Source organism: Coenobita brevimanus, chromosome 90 (assembly GCF_032717465.1).
Source record: "Coenobita brevimanus isolate Jiangsu-jjx chromosome 90, ASM3271746v2, whole genome shotgun sequence".
Lineage (NCBI taxonomy): Eukaryota > Metazoa > Arthropoda > Malacostraca > Decapoda > Coenobitidae > Coenobita > Coenobita brevimanus.
The window spans coordinates 23,335,265-23,358,450 of NC_137043.1; the positions used below are offsets into that span (position 1 = coordinate 23,335,265).

Genomic DNA, 23,186 nt, shown 5'->3' on the forward strand with positions numbered 1-23,186 from the left:
ATGATGTTTGTATTCATAGTCAGATGTAGTAAAACTGTTTCTTACATTAATAAGTTTCACGTTTGATTTTCCTGAACATTTTCAAAAGTATCATAGGAGACAGACATACAGGCAGACAGACGAACACCTTATCCCTGGCCACCATGCACCCTTTCCTCAAGCATGATGTATCTATGTCCCCTTGACAGGGAGAAGCCGGGGAAAATAATGGATTACATCACAGCAGAATGAACTGAATTTTTGTTAATGGTGGAAGGAAGGAAAGTAAGATAAAAGTAAACCCCATGAGACAATAATAGTTGAACTATACTGCTATAATAAAACTGCCTGCAGTGTGAACGAAATCAAACATAATGAAATTAATTTAAACAAATAAATCAGTCACTGCCTGATGTCCGTATGAGTCCAGTTGTGACTTGACTTTGTTTTGTTATCGATGTCATTCAGGTTTACTCTAATAATTTAAAAGGCACATAATTATCATTAAAGATATCACTGCTTTAATTTGTATCAGTATAATCCGGTATCTTACAAATGAGGGCCTTGGTTGGAATACGACGGGAATTGACCAATCACCGCCTGAGAGCATCTCGCAATGTTACCAAGTCCACCTGTCCTCAGTTGACAATATCGGTGCATCAGACTCCCTGAAACTGACTTTAATTACTTTGATATTTCAGTGTCATTCTGCCAACCTACAGGCAATGAGAGCCAGTGTGATATTTAATGCTCTTTATCACATGAAAGTTCCTCAGTATTAGGCTTCTGGGTGGAGGAGGCGAGATGGAGTATTCAAGTGTGAACTGTGAGAATGTTATCGTTTATTGTACAGGCAAAATTATCGCTTTGGGCAATAATTCTTGCACATCTGGCAGTGTACGATCACTAAGCATTGGGTGCAGCATGTCACAGCCTCCTAATCTAAGCTCAGGTCTGTTCGAATAAAGTACAGGTAATCCTTCATTTATCCGGACATAACAGAGCCAAAGGCATGTCTGGGTACTGACAACATCCGAATAATGAACACTATTCCCCTACCATACCCAGACCCTACCTACACCCAACCTCCAACCGATACCTAACGTATTTGTACAGGACCTATGCTTAATTTGGCAGTGTTTTCCGTTCATTCAAACATATTTACACATCAAAACACACATTGGAACATCCAAAGTAATGCTAAACACTAAGGAAACCATGCAGAAAAAACACTGAAAATCTATACTCTACTGTATGTACAATACCCCCTCCATATATTGGCAGTGTTTTCCAGTCATTCTGCCATATTTTGACATCAAAACATACATAGGATTAACTAAAACAATCTTCAACACGTAGAAAACCATGCAAAAAATAACACTGAAAACCAGAAAACACCCTACCTATGCACTACTGTACGTACAGTATCCCTCCTAATTTTGGCACTGTTTTAAGGGCAATCTCCCATATTTAAACAACAAAACATATATAAGAATATCCAAAGTTATGCTAAACACCATGAAAACCATGAAAAAAAAAGAAAAACATTGAAAACCAAAAAACACCCTCCCTATACACTACTGTATGAATAGTACCCCTCCTAATTTTGGCACTGTTTTCCAGGTCATTCTGCCATATTGAGACATCAAAACACACATACTGTGGGATTATCCACATTAATGCTAAACATCAAGAAAACAATGCATAAACAACAAAAATCCACAAAAAACCTAAAGACGGTTTGAAAATCAGTCATCTGTGTCGAGTGATTGCTCCCAGGGTTCAAAAAAAATTCCATCCATCCATCCATCATCTAGTCCAACGTTGCCCCATGAGGGGCGTAGGAGCCCGGGGCTAAGCAAGTTGGTCCTGACATTTAAGATGAGAGTGACCAGCTTCACTCATCCCTGAGTGGCATTAAGTGAGCAATAAATTCCAACCATCCCTTGGATATAAACCTTCACTGGCTCAATCTGATTGGAGAGCCTTAATTACCCACTAAACCACCAGGTGCCAAAATTTGGTTATATGGTTACCACCCAGCATTGTAAATGGTTTCCTGGTGTACAAGAAACCATATGGCGTGTCACTCAATGTAGTCACTCACAGGCAGAAGGAAGAGGAAAGAATGAAGGAAAGATGAAAGAGGGAGCATAAAATCACCCGTGGGCAGAAGGACGAGAAAAGAAAGACAAAAGAGGATGAAAGGACAGAAGAATGGAGGAGAGGAAAGGGCAGACACGTGACAGCAGCACTACATCGAGTGAGTGGATGGTTGGCGCCTCCACCTACACGGCCAAATAAGCATCGGAAATTGGTTATGTTGGTATAAATGGTATACCCTCATCTTCACTGGTGTATCACTATAAGATAAGCTAATAAAAACACATAAAACTAATACGTAAAAGTACAGATATGCAGTGCAAATAAAGTGTTCAGGAGTTACGGTAATTTACCTTCATGCAACTTCCCTCCATCGTAGTGCAAAATTCTGCCAGCACCTTAGATGCAGAATTTCATAAGCTTTCTCGTGGATTTTGCTGAATTTTGATATGAACAACAGTAGTCGAATAAATCGCAAAAAAATTTAAAAACTCACAAGTCAAGTGTTGTCACCACAAAGGAGGGTAGGGACTAAGATAGTGAGCAGGGAGCCGGGAGGGTATGGAGGAGGGACAGGAGAGGCGGGGAGATGCGAGGCTGTGGGCAGGATTCTCCCCCTTCGGTCACGAGGCGGACAGGAGCTTTTACTGTTCATTTACTAGTGGCTTATGGTATGTTGGACGATGAGTGGCCATGCGGAAACACAAATCAGGGTGACCAGGGGGGACTTTGAAAGTTCAGTAGAGAGGAGGATGGCTGCTGTCACTCAACATGTATTTGTGGCTTGCAGTCTGTGTTACAATCTCAGGGGCAGTTACAAAAGACTTAGCCCGGTGGTCGTGCAACTCTGAACATTGGGTGGGGATGCATACAGACATTTGGACACCGTTTGTGGGTTACAGTCTTATTACTCAGGTGCTGGTGGTCCGTTGGGAGTGATCAGACAAGCGCGCGACTTTAATCATTCAGTACAGAAGCAGACAGATATTTTAGCTCTGGTTGTGCGTTACGGCCTACTTCCCGCTCACGGATCAAGCCCAGCAGCCACAATATCGAATGCTTGAATATGTTGGCTGGCCAGCTGAAGTTTTGGGGGATTTTTTAAGGGATAATAGCAAGTAATTTCGGATAATGGTTCAACAGAGCCAAGGTTCAGCATCCTGATGATGAATACGTCCGGATAAATGAAGGACTACTGTACAGGGAGGTCCCGAAGATACGAGCAGTTAGGTTCCATTTGGTATAGTCATACGATGAATTCTCATATAACGAAACACGTAACTAATGGTAAAATATTAGCTGTGTTCAAGGACAATGAACACGTCCGGATACATGATGGACTACTGTACAGGGACGTCCCGAAGATACAAGCAGTTAGGTTCCATTTGGTATTGTCATATAATGAATTTTCATATAACGGAACAAATAATTAACAGTAAAATATTAGTTGGGGTCAAGGACCCCATCCAAGGTAAGTTTTCAAGCTAAAATATACGATACCAAACGCAACAAACATATCTATATTACTGAACTGAAAAGAATGCAACATGAATGAGCAAATAGTATGCAAATAGCACAACTGCACATTAATTAAACATATAAAACACATATAACACTCACCAACAGTTGGTAATGTTGTGTTGGAGTGGGAAGCTGGCCTCGCAGTCGCCAGCTGAGCAGAACTGCCAGATTCCCAAAACCATATTAGCCTACCCGGCACGTTAAAATTATCACTTTTTGATCAAAGTTATCGCACTCATAAACAATGGCATTTCTTCACATAAATCAGTAATTATTTTGGAATTAATATATTTATATGTGAAGCGATTAATTAACATTATTGAATTAGCTTAACTGTTAAGTATCTAGCAGATTAAGATATTGGTTATCGTAAGAGTTACTAAATTCTACTACTGTACTAGTCTTACAGTAGACTTGTTAATTTTGCAGTCCCCAATTTATTTTTCAGATTATGAAATTATGAGAGTTATCGCATTATCGTATGCATGCTACCGCATATCGCAAAGTGTCCCAAAATATAGCATTTTGCGATACTTATCGCACGTCTGGCAACAATGCAGCTGAGCAGTCCCGCTACTTCTCTCCGGGGTTGAGGGAAAACAGCGGTGACTGCATTTGCCGGGATGACTGACTGAGAATCCTCACACCTCTCCCCAGACTGAATGTCGTTTCATTGGATTTTCAAGATCGTATATCGAAAATAGTCCCAGGTCGTATCTTCGGTTTCTCGTATATCGAGTGGTCATATAACGGGACCTAACTGAACACAGTTTTTCAAACAAAGTAACTCTAACTAATGTTTGCCACAGTGATTAACAGCCAGTAACGCTTCCTGTTTTCTCACTTACTGAGTAAGTGAAAAACGGGAATACCGTATCTGCTGGTGCATAGGGCGAGTCTTGAACCTCTTAAAAAGATGCCCAAAATTGGAGGTCGTCCTAAACACCGGGTATAAAATTCTAACCTTTAATTAAGGGATCCACAGGCGTGATAAGGAACATTGTCAAACACTCACCTTGGGCCTTTTTTCCCTGAATATAGTGCATATACTGTCAAAAACTGTTGAAATTACTATCATCATCATCAAACACAACTTGTTTTCTGTACGAAGGCATATTTTTATAAAAGTTATCTCCATGGTTACAGCTATGAAGACATAAGAAAGCTGAGTAACCTGTTGAGCCCACACCATGAACACCAGTGTGTATCTCGGTCTGAGAGCGACTGGCTGGGTTGTTTACCAAGTACTAGTTACCACTGAGCCCAGGGTTACCAGATCTGAAGCAGGGCTCATTACCAGCATTGATAAACAATAGTGAATGGCTGTTATTACTTCAGTCCTGCACCTACCTGATGTCTGTCTGAATAACCCATTCAAAGACTGCATCTGTCAGAAATGGAATGAGTGGACGATCAGTGGTAAAAAGTCATGTACAAGTGGTGGGACTATGCGTGCTTCAGATCTGGATGAGTTGTGATTTTATTACCAAGGCATGGAATGACATTTCTGTGGAAACAGTCATCAACTCTTTCAAGAAATGTGGAATATCCAATTCAGTGGATGGCACAGATGACATTTTGTGGGCAGATGAAGAGGAAGCCGATGCCGAAGCTACACCTTTCAATTCAATGTTTGATACTTACGACGAAGAACTGCAAACTTTAACCCAGGATGAAGTTGATGAACCCATGATGCCAGAGTGGATGACACTGATTTTGAAGGTTTTTCAGCACTGACAGTTGATGTGATGACTTTAATAAAATGTAACTTTCCTTTAACCTACTGTATAAAATTAATGGTAACATGATTTTAAGTTTTTAATACAGTATGAGTTTATACTTGAATATTAAATATAATCCACTGTGATATCAGAGGTGGCACATGTAGCCTAGACAGCCTGTAAAACCCAAAGAAGCTGGTTTAAAGTAAAACCTTACCAAAGGCTGTGTTCCTTAGCAACATGTTAATAGTGTCACTTCACTTGTCAGTGGGAAGAGTGATAAAGGACTGGGGTTACTGGGGCGGCAAGCTGCCAGTGTCTAAAGAGTTGGGGCTCGTCTTATGCACAGAGCATACCTCTAAACCCAAATTTTGTATGGTAATATTGGGTGTAGTCTTATACACAGGTCAGCCTTATACACCGGCAAATACGATATATTTGTGAGTTTATGGAGCATACTAAAGGGCTGGTCTGATTGTTTACAGGCTGGGTCAGGCCCGCGGGCCGTAGGCCGCTGACCTCTGTTCTAGAGGGATGAATATGTTGAAGGTGTTGAGTTTTATTGCGCGCTGTTGATGTTCTGATGCTCTCTGGCTCAAGTGTGCTGTTTGCAGATACTGATGAATGTCTAGTGTCTATGTAGTCTATGTCTTTGCATATGTATATAAGTCTGCCACCTTGAGAAACAGGATGGTCCAGCTGGATGGCCAAGTAGTGTGGTATATTTGGTGTGTGATGATGTGACTGGAGTTTCATATCTTATAGCACAGCAAAGTGTAGGTTGTCTGAGTGCATCAAATGTTTTAGTTGTAAGTGCTTTGTTCTTCTGTCGTCCATGCTCTGATGTAGTATGTTCACTTCATGACTGTGCAGTTGTGCTTGTGCCTGAATAAGTGGTTATACGTGTGGAGACAATGCTGTTTGTGTGCTTTGATGTGGTGCCTATGTAGCTATTGGTATGTGAGGTAGGAGTCGTTGTGTTTGCACGAATGTTGAATATGATGGCACTGTTGGTGGGCCTGTGGAGGTTTGTACATGTGAGTACTATGGACGGGTTGATGGAATGGGTGTATGAGATGGATACAGCTGTACTCATGTAGTTGGCAAGTGTGCTACTGATGCAGATACTGGTGTTGGCGAAAGTGCTTGCTGAGGAATGTGAGATCTAGTGGGACATGTGGGAGGTGAAGCTATGAATCACTGTGTAGGTGTTGGGATGCATGTTGTGAAAGGGCTGGGATAAACGTTTGCAGCATGTGCTCTGCACTCAGTATGGTGTCTGCATAACCATGCAAGAGTTTAGTGTCTTATAAAGGTAAGGTTTGTGACTGAGTGAGGCAGGATGCAGAAACAAGGAAAGGTAAAACATTAACTATGGGAAAACTATCAAGCGCATTTCTGGTGAAACAACATCCAAGCTTCTAAAATATAAAAATTAATACCTCACCTGTGCAGTACCCAACTGTGTGTAAAACATTCGAGTATCAATTCCATCGTCCTTGTCAATATCGTTTATAGTAGCATCTTCACACCTGCGGACACAAAATGATACAATGAAAAGACACAGCCATATTACAACTGATAACAAGCTCAGCATCAATACCATCATTTTTCTTTTTTTTTTTCAAGTTCATCATCTTGACATTATTATCATTATCCTAACCTTTCATCCCAAATGAGGATGGGCAGATGAAGCCACAAGATAATCAGAATACAGTGAATTTCCTGTCATGAAATTTTCAGAAAGATGATGATGAAATAACTCACTATCTATCTATTGCCAGATGCCTTAAGCCCGAAAGGGGTGGCCACAAACAAATCGCCTCCATGTCACCCTGTCCCCCACCATTTCATTGTCCTGCTCCCAGCTCAAACCCCCCTGTCTCATATACCTCTCCACTCCATCCCTCCATCTCAACCTTGGCCACCCCCTCCCTCTCCCCCCTTCCACTTCACTCACATACACTCTCCTCATCAGTCTCTCGCTCTCCATCCTCTCCAAATAACCAAACCACCTCAGTATGTTTCTCCCAACGCTTCCTATCACATCCACATCCACACCACAACACTCCTTCACTTCCTCATTTGTCACTCTGTCTCTCTATGTGACTCCACACGCTCCTCTCAAATAACTCATTTCCACTGCTCTCACTCTTGACTTCTGTCCCTCAGGCAAGGTCCAAGCTTCACTTCCATATGTTAAAGTTGGTATCACAATACTGTCATGTAGTAGCTTTTTCACTTCCATGCTCACTTCCCTGTTTCTTATCACTGCTTTCAAGGAACCAGTAATCTTTCTTCCCTGTTTTTTTTTTTTTTTTTATGCGAGGAAGAAGGAACCAAAGGCCATGGCCCGCAGTAACAGTTCCCTCCAAGAGAAAAACAAAATACAATAGAGAGCCAAATTCAAGATCCGATCATTTTGAGATGCCTGGACACACTGCGTTTGAAAGACTGGAGATCATAGGCAGCAGGAAAAACAGATAGAGGGAGACAGTTCCAGAGCTGACCTGTTGCATAAATGAAAGACTGGGAGTAACGGTTAACTCTTGCATTAGAGAGTTGGACAGAAAAGGGATGACAGTTTGCTGCCAGACGGGTGCTACGCGCCCGTCGTAGAGGTGGAGGAATGCAAGCAGACAGTTCAGAGGAGCAGTGACCATTAAAGTAGCGATAGAAAAGAGATAAAGATGCAACAGTGCGGCAAAGAGACAGAGGTTGAAGGGAGTCAGTAAGAGGAGGAGAGTTAATGAGACGAAAAGCCTTTGACTCCACCCTATTGAGAAGAGCTGTATGTGGGGAGCCTCCCCACACATGAGAGTTGTACTCCACACAGGGGCGGATAAAACCTCTGTATAGAGTCAACATTTGTGCAGGGGTAAAGAAAGAGCGGAGTCAGCTTAGCACACCCAATCTCTTGGAAGCAGATTTTACAAGAGATGTAATATGGTCTTTCCAAGATAAGTCCCGAGTAAATGAAACCCCAAGCATGTTCAAGGATGATGCAGGATTAAGCTGAATATTATTAAACATTAATGGGTATACCTGTGGAAGATTTTGTCGGGTTGATAGGTGTAAGAACTGAGTCTTAGATGCATTAAAGACAACCATATTATTTTTACCCCAGTCAGCGATACGAGCCATGTCAGACATTAGGTGTGCCATAGCCTCATCCCTTGTTTCTTGAAGTAACTGTTGAGATGGGCGTTGCGGGAACCGAATGGAAAGGTGAACGGTGGAGTCATCAGCGTATGAGTGGATAGGGTTAGATGTACAGCTTAGAAGATCATTGATGAATAAAAGGAAGAGAGTTGGTGATAGGACAGAGCCCTGAGGAACACCACTGTTGATAGGTCTAGGAGAAGAACGATGGCCGTCTACAACAGCGGCTATAGAACGACCAGAAAGGAAGCTAGCGATGAAGGCACAGATAGAAGGATAGAAACCGTAGGAGGGCAGTTTGGAAATTAAAGATTTATGCCAGACTCGATCGAAAGCCTTTGAGATGTCAAGTGCAATGGCAAAGCTTTCGCCAAAGTCCCGAAAGGAGGATGACCAGGAGTCTGAAAGGTAGGTGAGAAGATCGCCAGTGGAGCGTCCCTGACGGAACCCATACTGACGATCAGAAAGAAGGTTGTGATAGGAAAGATGCCTTAAAATTTTTCTATTAAGAATTGACTCGAAAACTTTTGAAATACAGGACGTTAAAGCAATTGGACGATAGTTGGAGGGTTGGGAGTGGTCACCCTTCTTTGGGACTGGCTGAATGAGAGCAAACTTCCAGCAAGATGGAAAGGTACAAGTTGACAGACAAAGGCGAAAGAGTTTGCCTAGGCAGGGTGTAAGCACAGAAGCACAGTTCTTGAGAACAACAGGAGGGACCCCATCAGGCTCATATGCCTTGTTAGTACTGAGGCCAGTGATGGCAGAAAATACATCAACTGAAGAAATTTTAATGTCAGCCATGAGGAAGTCAGAGGGGAGAAGTGATGGAGGAACAGCACCGGAATCGTCTAAGGTGGAAATGGAGGAGAAAGTCTGTGCGAAGAGATCTGCTTTATCAGTAGAAGAAATAGCTACAGAACCATCAGAGTAGAAAAGAGGAGGGAAGGATGATGAGGTAAAGTTGTTAGAAAGATTTTTGGCAAGGTGCCAGAAGGAGCGGGAAGAATTCGAGTTGGAGAGTTGAGAGCATTTAGTATGGATGAAATTATTTTTAGTAGAGCGAAGAACAGACTTAGCACGATTCCGGGCAGAAACGTAAAGATGATGTGATTCAGGGGTGGGTTGGCTCCGGTACCTTTTGTAGGCCTTCTCCTTGTTGCGGACAGCATTAGAACAAGCGTGATTAAACCAAGGCTTTCTTGCGTTAGTCAAAGGATATGAGAAAGGAATGTATGCTTCCATGCCCGAGAGAATAACCTCCGTAATGCGCAAGGCACACTCAGATGGCTCACGGCCATGGAAACAATAATCATTCCAGGGAAAATCAAAGAAGTACTGCCTGAGGGCCCCCCAGTTCGCGGCTCCAAAATGCCACAGACGACGTTTCCCTGGAGGGTCCACAGGCCGCACTGGAGTGATAGGACAGGTTAAGGTAATAAGGTTGTGATCGGAGGAGCCCAACGGAGAGAAAAGATTAACAGAGTAAGCAGAAGGATTAGTTGTGAGGAAGAGGTCAAGTATGTTGGAGCTCTTTCCAAGGCGGTCAGGGATACGGGTAGGATGCTGTACAAGCTGCTCTAGGTCATTAAGAATAGAAAAGATGTAGGCTTGTTCACCAGGTGGATCCGTGAAAGGAGAGGAGAGCCAAAGGTGGTGGTGAACACTGAAATCTCCAAGAATGGAGATTTCAGAGAAAGGAGAAATGGACAGAATGTGTTCCATCGTAGAAGTAAGATAGTTGAAGAATTTTTGATAGTCAGTAGAATTAGGGGATAAGTAAACAGCACAGATATATTTAGTCAGAGAATGACAGGAAAGCCGAAGCCAGAGTGTGGAGAATTCAGAAGAATCAAGTTCAGGAACACGAGAGCAAGATAAATCGTTGCGTATGTATACACAACAGCCACCTTTGGCTTTGAAATGAGTATAGAGAAAGTAGGAGGATACAGAAAAGGGTTTGCTGTCGGTTGCCTCGGACAGCTGAGTCTCCGTCAGAAAAAGAAGGTGAGGTTTAGAGGAGGAGAGGTGGTGCTCAACAGAGCGAAAGTTAGATGAAAGGCCGTGAATGTTGCAGAAATGAAGAAGAAGAGAGTCAGACAGTGATTCCAGGCACCTCGAGTCGTCACCGGGAGAGGGGCAGATGGCGGGGGCATTTATGGTCCCCCCCCCTGGGGACTCCGAGGCTTGATTAGTAGACACCATTTTTGTTGATTTTTTTATAGGAAGTGTAGTGTGTACTGTGCATGCAGTTTGGTGAAGATAGTTAGAGAAATTTGTACTGGAGAGCATGCTGGCCTACTCTCTGTGTAACTGAGACACTGAAAAAGTTCAGCAAAGGGGGATGGTCAGGAACTAGTCCTGAGGGCTGATGAAACGGGAGCTCCAGCACTCCCTGTCATCAGCTTTCCATCCACCTCGGGAGTACTGCCCTGCTCGACTGGTGCTACAGTCTAAACTTCCATCCTTACTCATCACACTACCCAAGTACGTAAATGCACTTACATTTTCCATTTCCTCCTCATCCAGCCTCACTGTACATTCGCTGACTTCATTTCTTTCGAAAACCATAACTTTACTCTTCCCTACATTCACCTTTAGATTCCGTTTCTTACATACTCTCCCAAACTCATTCACCAAGCCTTGCAGCTCCCCCGTCGTCTTCACTTAACAACACAGTATCATCTGCAAACAACAGTACAGGTAGTTTCCAAACAATGCCCACTCTCACTAAGACCATTCCAACATCCACTGCCCTACCTTGTAGCCTATCTCTTTTATAATACCATCCATATACAGAATGAACAACCATGGAGACATGACACATCCTTGTTTCAATCCAACCTTTAAATAGAAAAATTCACTCTGTTCACTATCCACATGCACTGCAGCCTTAGCACCCTCATACATACTCTTCACAGCCTTCAACAACTTCCCATCTACTCCACATATTCTTAATACTTTGCACAATCCTTGTCTATCCATCCTGTCATATGCTTTCTCCAAATCCATGAAGGCTGCATACAACTTCTTTCCCTTCTCTAGAAACTTTTCCACTAAAGATCTAACAATGAATATCTGATCTACACAACCTCTTCCCTTCCTAAAACCTCTCTGTTCTTCTCCAACTAATTCCTCTGTTATTTCTATAACTCTGTCAATAAGTATCCTACCATATACTTTTCTTATTACACTAAGAAGACAAATGCCTCTATGATTACCACACACTTCTTTTTCCCCTTTTCCTTTGTACAAGGGAATAATTATACCTGACTTCCAATCCTCCAGGACTCTACCTTCTTCCCAGGCTAATCTGCACATCTTCCACATCCATTCTACTACTATCTCTCCCCTATGCTTCAGCATTTCACCACACACTCCATCGATTCCAGGGGCTTTCCCCATTTTAACTTTCTTCATTGCTTCTACAACTTCCACACTACTGATTTCTTCCTCTTTTCCACATCCCTCCTTCTCCCAGCCATTCCCCAGCCACTTATACTTGCATTACTTTCATTCTCTATGTTCAACAATTCCTTAAAGTGATCTCTCCATCTGCTCACTTTTTCTCCCTTCTCCACTAGTAATCTACCATTTTTATCTTTCACTCTCCAGCTAACTTCTTTGGCACCCTGTCTAACTCTCTTTACCTCTTACCAGAACATTTTCTTACCTTCTCACTTTACGCTCAAGTTCCTTCCAATTCCTCATTCATTCCCTTCTTACTCTCTCTTACTAATCTTTTCACCTCTCTACATATAACTCTCTCTTCCATCTCTCAACTTCTTCCACGCCTCTGTTTCTCATCCACTCACTATATGCTTTCTTATTTTGTGCTACAGCCTCTCTTACCTCTTCAGTCCACCATGCTGTTCCCTGCATCCGCTTTCGTCTTCTCTTCACCCCACACGCTACCTCACATGCTGCACAGATTTCTTCTGTGAATCTCTTGCTCACACCTTCCACTTCCCCAGTCTGCTTCAATCTGTATTTACCCAATCGCTTTTCCACTTCCCTCTTATATTCTGCCTTTTTTCCATCCTCTTGTAACTTTTCAACTCTCCTTGCACGTACTACTCCCTCCTGTCCTTCCCTTCTTCTATTTCTCCATTTTGTTTGGACACTGATTCTGACTCCCCAACCTCTACATACTCTTGCATCCACTACACACCTTCTCATCCTTTCATCCACACACACGTAATCAGTCATTGCCTTCCTTTCATTCGGTTCACCACCCACCCTTCTCATCACTCGCCATGTATACCTGTGGATCATTTTGTGCCTGAAGAGGGTATTAGCTATCACCAAACCCCTCCTGGCACAAATGTCCACTAAAGCACTGCCATTCTCATCCATGCAGGCACACCCCACTCCCTGCTTTTCCATTCATATCTCCAATAAAAAACACTCTCTCATTCCTTTCAAACTTTACCATGCATGCTTCCACATTGGCCAGAACTCTTCTCTGCTTGCACGATCTTGCGTTGGAGCATACACGCACACAATCGCCCACATTTGCAGTCCAACTTTCAATCTTACCCACACAATCCTCACACCAACTGATCCATACTCTCTTATATTCTCCTTCCATATGTTACTCACAACAATACACACCCCTTCTTTTGCCCTCTCATTCGCACTTACTCCTGCGCACATACCCCACCCATACTCCCATTCTCTCACACTCACCTTTCCATTTAGTTTCCGTTAACCCACATACATCCACTTTTGCACCCTCAAGCACCTGGATAATCTCACTTTCTTTCACCTCATCATTTGCACCCCTTTCATTCCAAGTTGCTATCCGTATCCTGCCCTTTGTTCGGTCCTTAGTCGTCACCTGTTGGTCAGTCCTGGTCCGAGGCTTCTTGTTCGTATTTTTAGTTAGTAGTTTTCCGGGGAGGGGCACTAACTCTCCCCCAACCCACTAGTGTCATGTAGGGAACACGTGTTGGTTGGTTATAAGGTTACCACCCAGTGCTGTAAATGCTTTCCTAGTTTACAGGAAATCATTTGGTTTGCCACTCATTGTTGAGATATCCTAAAAACAGAGTATCACTACACTAAGTCGGTGGATGACAGGCAACCCTACTTACCACAATGTAAATATAAAGCAACTATGACTATCAGAAAGAAAGAAGTACTGTTCAACAGGAAACAGAACTATATCCTGGGGTATGTACAGTGATCCCTTGGTTACAGCATACTTGGCTAGGGCGATTTTTGTTATCGCTACGAGATGAAAATCAGCACTCCTGTCATTATAGTACATTTTTCGACCCAGTAACATCGTTATTGTGCACCTAAGTTGGACCAAGCCCAAGACTTACAAACACTGGCTTGGGGCATTAGCCCATGACATCATCACTTGAGTGACCTATTTTCACTGGCCAGGACCTTTCAGCCATGAATACTCACTTCTCTTTGGCCCTCATCATCACAGTTGAAGTAGAAGGTGAGCGTCATAAAGTATTGTTCACACTCCAAAGTCTTGAACAGCAATAATCAGGACAAATGCATGGAAATATTTTCAATTACACAAATTTTAATGCTCATTTTTGTGCTAAACAGACTCATTACATATCAATATCATGGATAAAATACCTGTGCTATAAAAATTTTAATAGCAAAGTTGCAATATACAACTGATGTTGGCTTGACTGTCTTTTGCTCACAACCAAGTCCACTACTCAAGGTGACAGACTTCCCCAAGTTAGTTTAAGCAGCAGAAATGCCTTTACCAATTCTTTCCTCTTCTCTCTGATTGTTTTCTATATTATTCTGATCAATTTTATGGCTGTAAATGATTGTTCACTAATGATTTTGTTTTCCCTGTTTTTTTTTTTTTTTTCAATGTTCACACTAACTCACTTATGTTTATCAAGTGTAATGGCAGACTTTCTAAAACCTACTCAAAGCTACTGCAATTTTTTGTTACAAGCCTAACCTTACATATTCCTATGCTAGCCTTACCTAACCTGCATTGTCTATCCTAACAAAACAACACAAATGAACTCAACAAAAAATAGCCTAACCTAACAACACTCCAAACCAAATATAACCTATCTATCTATCTATCTATCTATTGCCAGACGCCTCAATCCTGTTTGGGGTGGCCACAAACAAATCGCCTCCAAGTCGCCCTGTCCCCCGCCATTTCACTGCCCTGCTCCCAACTCACACCCCCCTCTCTCATATACCTCTCCACCCCATCCCTCAATCTCATCCTCGGCCTCCCCCTCCCTCTTCCCCCCTCCACCTCACTCACATACACTCTCTTCGTCAGTCTTTCACCCTCCATCCTCTCCACATGGCCAAACCACCTCAGTGTGTTCCTCATAACGCTTCCTATCACATCCACATCAACACCACAACGCTCCTTTATATCCTCATTCGTCAGCCTGTCTCTCCATGTGACTCCACAGGCTCCTCTTAAATATGGTAATCACTCCAATATCCGACGTAATAGAGCCATAGGTAGGTCCGGATATTGGTTCTGTCCGGATATTGGGCCCCAGCTTATGGACTTGTACTTATGGACCCTAACTCAGAGGAACACCTATACAACTCCCACTGGACATGCATAGCACCTATTTAAGACCCAAATCACACCAATAAGGCACATAAATGACTGAAATAAATGCAAAAGAAACATAAAATGAGGGTTTAGAAGTAGGTTCATACAATAATAAACATTCTGGTGACTGGCTCCTGGACTGGTACTTATGGACCCTAACCTAGCCTAACTCAGAAAAACACCTTCCTACTGCACATGCATAGCTCCTAACACCCTATTCACACCAATAAAGGACATTAAAGAGTGAAATGAGGTAAGTATAGTATGGAAAAAAAGTACAGTATGAAACATTCTTATGTCCGGATAGTGGGGATGTTCAGATATTGGGCGTCCGGATATTAGAGTGATTACTGTAACTCATTTCCACTGCTCTCACTCTTGACTTGTGTCCTTCCAGCAACGTCCAAGCTTCACTTCCGTACGTTAGAGTTGGTATCACAATACTGTCATGTAGTAACTTTTTCACTTCCATGCTCACTTCCCTGTTTCTTATCACTGCTTTCAAAGAACCAGCAATCTTTCTTCCCTGCTGTATCCTTTCAAGCACTTCACCCTCCAAACCTCCATCCTTACTCATCACACTACCCAAGTACTTAAACGTACTCACATTTTCCAATTTCTCACCATGTAACCTCGCTGTACATTCACTGACTTCACCTCTCTCAAAGACCATCACTTTACTCTTCCCTACATTCACCTTTAGATTCCGTTTCTTACACACTCTCCCACACTCATCCACTAAGCCTTGCAGCTCCCCTTCATCTTCACTCAACAACACAGTATCATCTGCAAACAACAGTACTGTACAGGGAATTTCCAAACACTATCCTCTCTCACCAGGGCCACTCCAACATCCACTACCCTACCTTGTACCTCTTTTTTTACCCCATCCATGTACAGATTGAACAACCATGGAGACATGACACATCCCTGTTTTAACCCAACTTTCAAAGAGAAAAATTCACTTAGTTCACCATCCACACGCACTGCAGCCTTCGCACCATCGTACATACTCTTCACAGCATTCAACAACTTCCCATCTACTCCATATATTCTTAACACTTTCCACAATCCTTGTCTATCCACCCTGTCATATGGTTTCTCCAAATCCATGAAAGCCGCATACAACTTCTTTCCCTTCTCTAGAAACTTTTCCACTGAAGATCTAAGAATGAATATCTGATCTACACAACCTCTTCCCTTCCTAAAGCCTCCCTGTTCTTCTCCAACTAATTTCTCTGTTCTTTCTCTAACTCTGTCAATAAGTATCCTACCATACACTTTTCCACCTAACCTAACCAAATCAAACCTAGCCTAACCCACTCTAAATTTGGCATAATGATTTTACAGACTACTGGATTCAGATTTAATGGATTAAATTTTTTTAAATGTTGTATAGTGGTAGTGTTATATTTTGAAATTAGGACTCACAAGCAAGCCTACTTCGGGTTTAATCCTTAATTAACCTAATGCTTCCCCTATATAACATTTCAAAAAACTGAATCCACGAAATCTAAATCCATCAATCCATAAAATCACAAAACCAGTCTAAATTAACTTTTCATAACATTGCCCAATCTAACCTTACCTAAGCAATGGTAACTTTACCAAACATGTCATTTCAAAACAGCATAAAACAGGTTCAGTCATAATTTTGCATAAAATTATTTATTTAACGTAGTAGGTGGGGGCGCTCACCATCCACTCACTCGATGTAGTGCTGCTTTGGGTATCTGCCCTTTCCTCTCTTCCATCTTTCTGTCTTCTTTCTTCTTTCTTCTGCCTACAGGTGACTTTACATTCCCTCTTCTGTCTTCCTTTCCTTCATTCTTTCCTCTTCCTTCTGCCCATGGGTGACTCTACACTGAGTGGCAAGCCAAATGGTTTCCTGTACACCAGGAAACCATTTACTATGCTGGGTGGTAACCATAAAACCAAATTATGGCACCTGGTGGTTTAGTGGGTAAATAAGTTGCTCCCATCGGATTGAGCCTGTGTAGATTTATATCCAAGGGGTGGTTGGGGTTTATTGCTCATATAATGCCACTTACGGATGAGTGAGACTGGTCACTCTCATCTTAAATGTCAGGACCAACTTCCCTAGCCCCAAGCTCCTACTCTCCTTATGGTGCAACGTTGGATTGGATGATGGATGGATGGATGGAAATAAAGCAGCACAAACACTGCCACCTTGTTTGCCAGCAAGCAATCACCTGACTCTGTTTACAATTTATTGATGCACTTGGTGTGGCGCAATCACTCGATGCTCCATGTGTATGCATATCTAACCTACCGAATGCTTAGTTTACTGTTTATTCATTATTCATTTATTATTCATTTGTTAAGAATATATGGAGAAGATGAGAAGTTGTTGAATGCTGTGAAGAGTATGTACGATGGTGCGAAGGCTGCAGTGCGTGTGGATGGTGAACTAAGTGAATTTTTCTCTTTGAAAGTTGGGTTGAAACAGGGATGTGTCATGTCTCCATGGTTGTTCAATCTGTACATGGATGGGGTAATAAAAGAGGTACAAGGTAGGGTAGTGGATGTTGGAGTGGCCCTGGTGAGAGAGGATAGTGTTTGGAAACTCCCTGTACTGTTGTTTGCAGACGATACTGTGTTGTTGAGTGAAGACGAAGGGGAGCTGCAAGGCTTGGTGGATGAGTTTGAGAGAGTGTGTAAGAAACGGAATCTAAAGGTGAATGTAGGGAAGAGTAAAGTGATGGTCTTTGAGAGAGGTGAAGTCAGTGAATGTACAGCGAGGTTACATGGTGAGAAATTGGAAAATGTGAGTACGTTTAAGTACTTGGGTAGTGTGATGAGTAAGGATGGAGGTTTGGAGGGTGAAGTGCTTGAAAGGGTACAGCAGGGAAGAAAGGTTGCTGGTTCTTTGAAAGCAGTGATAAGAAACAGGGAACTGAGCATGGAAGTGAAAAAGTTACTACATGACAGTATTGTGATACCAACTCTAACGTACGGAAGTGAAGCTTGGACGTTGTTGGAAGGACACAAGTCAAGAGTGAGAGCAGTGGAAATGAGTTATTTAAGAGGAGCCTGTGGAGTCACATGGGGAGACAGGCTGACGAATGAGGATATAAAGAAGCGTTGTGGTGTTGATGTGGATGTGATAGGAAGCGTTATGAGGAACACACTGAGGTGGTTTGGCCATGTGGAGAGGATGGAGGGTGAAAGACTGACGAAGAGAGTGTATGTGAGTGAGGTGGAGGGGGAAAGAGGGAGGGGGAGGCTGAGGATGAGATGGAGAGATGGGGTGGAGAGGTATATGAGAGAGGGGGGTGTGAGTTGGGAGCAGGGGAGTGAAATGGCGGGAGACAGGGCGACTTGGAGGCGATTTGTTTGTGGCCACCCCAAACGGGATTGAGGCGTCTGGCAATAGATAGATAGATAGATAACTGATTGAGGCGTCTGGCAATAGATAGATAACTGACACTCATCTAAGTCTGCATTATTGAAATTTTAATTAATAATCAGTAAGGCCATCAAGTGGTTTGCTTCTGGCTGTTGGTGGCCTTCGTATCAGTCACCGCCACCTACAGGCCTATCCCAGACAACGACGTTTGAGGTATAATCTATCTATCTATCTACTGCCAGACACCATAATCCCGTAAGGGGTGGCCATTTGACTCTTGAGTTATTTGTTTTACAGGGAGGGGCACTAAGCCTCCACCAACCCACTTGTTGACACGTAGGGAGCACATATGGTTTAGTTATATGGTAACAACCCAGCATTGTAAATGGTTTCTTGGCTTACAGGAAACCATTTGGCTTGTCACTCAATGTAATGCCACATGTAAAGGAAAGGAAAGCAATAAGAAGTGACAGGAAAGATGGGAGAAACAGGAAGAGAGGAGGGAAGGCAGAGAAAACGAATGATAAAGGCTAAGGTAGAAGTAGATGCAGCACTACATCAAGTGAGTGGATGTTGGTCACCACCAATGAACAGGGTAATTTTTGACAAAAATTTTCTGGGAAAATGCACACTATATGGCAAGAAATACGTTGGGTTGAGTTACGTTGTGAGAATTCAAGTTAGGTTTGGATAAATCAGCACTGATAAGGGTAATTTCATGCCAAAATGAGAGAAAAGCATTCAGGAACCAAATGCTAATTGCCCACCAGAATATGCTGTTGGCCAAGTCTAAGATTCTGGCCATATCTTGATACCCTGAAGATTTCATGTTGAGAGCTCAAGCCATTCATGAGATATAATGGTGCTATAGGTGGGAAATAAAAACTAGACCTCTGGCAGCCATTTTGGTGACCTTAACCTGAGGAATCCCGTCGACGTATGACTATGTCGCAACATTATGTAACTGCCAGTCCCGTCAACGTACTGGTACGTCGCACAATTGCAAGGTTCATAGTTTGCACAAATTTCAAATCTCGCACTTGATTTTGGGTACATAGGATCAGGAGTCCTTCCCCTATCTGCCACCAGGCAGGGACACTCGGCGACCCAGCGCGACCCGTGCTCACCCTCGGCTCAGTCACTCACCTGTTAGCAGTGACCCAGGTCAGACATGGCGTACAGAGGTCTCTCGGAGGAGGAAATTCAAGCCGCCCTGGACGCCTTCACAGGTGACAGTGATTTGCCCCTTGATGACGAGGTGGTGAACAAGGATTACGTTCAACCAGAGGAGGAGGAAAGTAGCAGCAGTGATGAGGAGGTCCTGTCACCAAGGAAGCAGCGCTACGTGACCTATCGTGCCACTAGAGAGGGCCAGCCTGCACCAGAACATCGTGCAACAACCCCTCGGCAGCCCCTACGTGATGTGGAGCCCGAAATCGAGGAAGAGGACGGAGCCGTGGGACGTGCTGCCACATGGTACAGGCGCGAGATTATCACGCATCACGGCCCCGAGCGCACAGCACGTCGTACTAGCAGGTATGGGCCTAGTGTTTTGTTTGGGTAGGGCGGAAGTGGCGTGGAGGGAGTGGGGAGTGAAATGGAAAGTGTAGGGGCAAGCACTGACAGTGAGAGTGGTGGGAGTGAGTCATCGCTCTCCTGTGGTGGTGTGAGGCGGCGGAGCGTAACACGTGGGGCAGTGAGGGTGCATGGTAAATCAAGTGGTGTGGTGATGGACCGGTGAGATGAGGTGGAGCCACTCCCCAGCACGTCTTATGCTTCCCAATATTCCCGGCCTTCCTCCCCACAGACCCCTGATGTTCCCCAAGGCCGTAAGGGTAAGGGAAAGGGGAAGGGTAAAGGCCGAGGGAAGAGGAGTGAGTGTGCGGAAGCCCTCCGCACTCCTCCTCCCCAACCTCACCCACCAGCATCTCCTCCCCACCCCAACGAAGGCGACGATGGGGGCAAGGGTTATGCGAGTTGGAATTGGGAAGATGGCAGTGATTTTTCTCCCATCATTCACCCCTTCACTGAGCAGGGGCGCGCTAGCTGCACAGCTCCACAAATTTACCACCGTTCCACCAGGCTGGATTTTTTCCACCTGTTCTTCAGTGAGGGTTTTGTGGAGCAGATAGTGGAACAAACCAATCATTTTGCTTGCAGCCAGCGCCGTGAGAGTGAACGACTGGGCACAAGGAGCAGGCAATCGATCATTTATGATTACCCTGTCTCCCTCGCAGAAATGTTTTTATTTTTTGCCCTGGTACTTTTGATGGGTACTGTACATAAAAACAGAATTCCAGCATACTGGACAAGGGACCCTATCATGCAGACACCAATATTTGGCAAGATCATGAGCCGTAATCAGCTTCAGCAAATTCTAAGCCGCCTCCACTTTTACAATGTCGATGATCCTGCCAATGCACAGGACACTGATGAGGCGAATTAGGTTGGTTTTTGATCACCTACGGCAAACATTCCATTCCTCATTTTATTCCTACAGAGACCTCGTCATAGACGAGAGTCTCGTGTTGTGGAGAGGCAATATTTCCTTTCGGCAGTACAGACCCAGCAAAAGGCACCGTTTTGGGTTCAAGATCTTTGTTATGTGTGACTGTAGGACTGGTTATGTGCAAGACATAGTGTTGTACATCAGTTCACAGACAGACATAATAGAAGATCGGAGTATTGGACTGTCTGGAGCAGTGGTAAAGACAATGATTGAAGACTACCTTCATCGTGGTCATGTCCTTTACCTGGATAACTGGTACACTAGCCTTCTTCTCGCTTGTAATTTACACCTGCATGACACGGGACTCTGTGGTACTGTCAAGATAAACCAGTGTCACATGGTCAAGGTGGGGTGGAAACTAGAATAAAATGAGGTGGTCTTCTTCTGGGCTAACAACATCCTAGCTACAGTGTGGAACCACAACAGAAAAGTCAGCCTCTTGTCCAAGGTTCACCGCCCATTGATGCACCGTACAGAGTCCATGAATTACCGCAGCGAGAGGAGGTGCCACATCAGGAAACCTGAGTGTGTGCTTGATTATAACATCAACATGCACCTGGTGGACCAGTCAGACTCCATGATATCCACTGTCGAGTGTGCCACGACCACGATGAAGTGGTACAAGATGCTCTTCTTTCACTTGCTAGATATAACTGCCCTCAATTGCCACACCTGCATGCCACGACAACAGGAGTGCAGGAAACCTTTGAAGGGTTTGTGAGGGAGCTTACACGTGAGATTTTTGTCAGGTATGAGGTCGAGAGGCCCCAACAACGCACACGCATTGCCCCTACCGCCCAAACTCCCCTGAGAATATCCGTCCGCCATTTTCCCACTCCTATACCTCCCCAGCCAAATAGACCTAGGCCCCAACACAGGTGTCATGTGTGTGGTAATTCCCGTGTGAGACCCACCACTCAGAGAAAAGACACCCGCTATGAGTGCGTTGAGTGTGACGTGGGTCTCTGCATTCACCCTTGTTTCAGTGAATATCACACCTTGATGCAGTTCTGATATGGTGTGAATGCAATATGATGCTCATACTCAGAAAGAAATGAGACATACAGTCGCTCAGTGTAATTATAAGGCCCGTATTTATGTAAATAGTAGTATAAAAGTGGAAACGGGTGTAGTGTAAGTGGAAAATTATTATGTAAATGCATAAATATAATCTGGAAAATTATTATGTAAATGCATAAATATAATCTAAGTCGAAACATTCCTAGCAAGTGTACATAAATGCAATATTCTGACGCTCGGTGGAATAAATAAGGCCCGTAAATATGTAAATAGTAGTATAAGGTGGAAACAGGTGTAATGTAAGTGGGGATGTACAGTATATTGGAAGTGAAGAAATAAAGTATAAGTTGAAACACGAGTGGTAGCAAGTGTGCTTGCTACATGAATATGCGCTAGCATTTCGCTAAATACCCTCGTAAGGAATGTAAATAAGTGAAAACATTTACATTAGTTGAAAAATGGTACAATGTCATAAAAACAATAATATGAAAGTAAAAAAAATATAATGTAAGTTGAGAGAAGAGTCATAGAGAGTGCACTGAGTAAGCAGATGTGCGCAATAGTTATGCTAAATATCATCGTAATGAATGTAAACAGCTGAAAACATTTACATAAAGTCAAAAATGGTAAAATATCATTAAAACAGTATTTTGCAAGTAGAAAAAATGATATGTTTACTGAAACAAGAAACTTAGCAACTAGCGTGTAACCAGTATGACCAAACTCGCTATGCTTGCGCAATGGAACAATGCTTATTTTTCCTATATACATCATTGAAAACCTTTATATTGTTGCTGTGATTGTTTAATAGTTCAAAATCAATAAATGTAGATGTGTTCTTTGTTGTTTCTCCCAAAATTACCTATCATAGAAAACGTGAGCCTGACACGTCAGTGACAGAATAAGATACCTAACGCGGGGTGCCTCACCTGTTCTGACCACTTACGGACCCTGGTAAGCCCTTTCTTGGTGATTTTCCTTTGTTTCTCAACAAAAGCGGAGGTTTTAGCCAAAAAATAATTTTTCCAAAATAGCTCGGGATTGGGGAGTATCAAAGGTGGGAAATCAGTCGGGACGTGACGGGTTAACCCCAAGTGCCCATTTTCGAACTCAGCCAAGATTCTGGCCATACCTTGATACCCTGGAGGCTTCATGTTGATAGTTCAAGCTGTTCATGAGATGGAACAGGTGTGTGTACACACACACACACACACACACACATCT

At 43.3% G+C, this 23,186-nt stretch overlaps 1 protein-coding gene across 1 annotated transcript in view; it reads right to left on the reverse strand.

Moving 5' to 3' along the window:
- Positions 1 to 23,186, reverse strand: part of LOC145411590 (transmembrane protein 179) — a 105,891-nt gene that overhangs the window by 14,789 nt on the left and 67,916 nt on the right. The window contains exon 4 of the mRNA XM_080281599.1: positions 6,772 to 6,856. Within this exon, the coding sequence (XP_080137725.1) occupies positions 6,772 to 6,856 (85 nt within the window). The remainder of the gene's footprint in view (positions 1 to 6,771; positions 6,857 to 23,186) is intronic.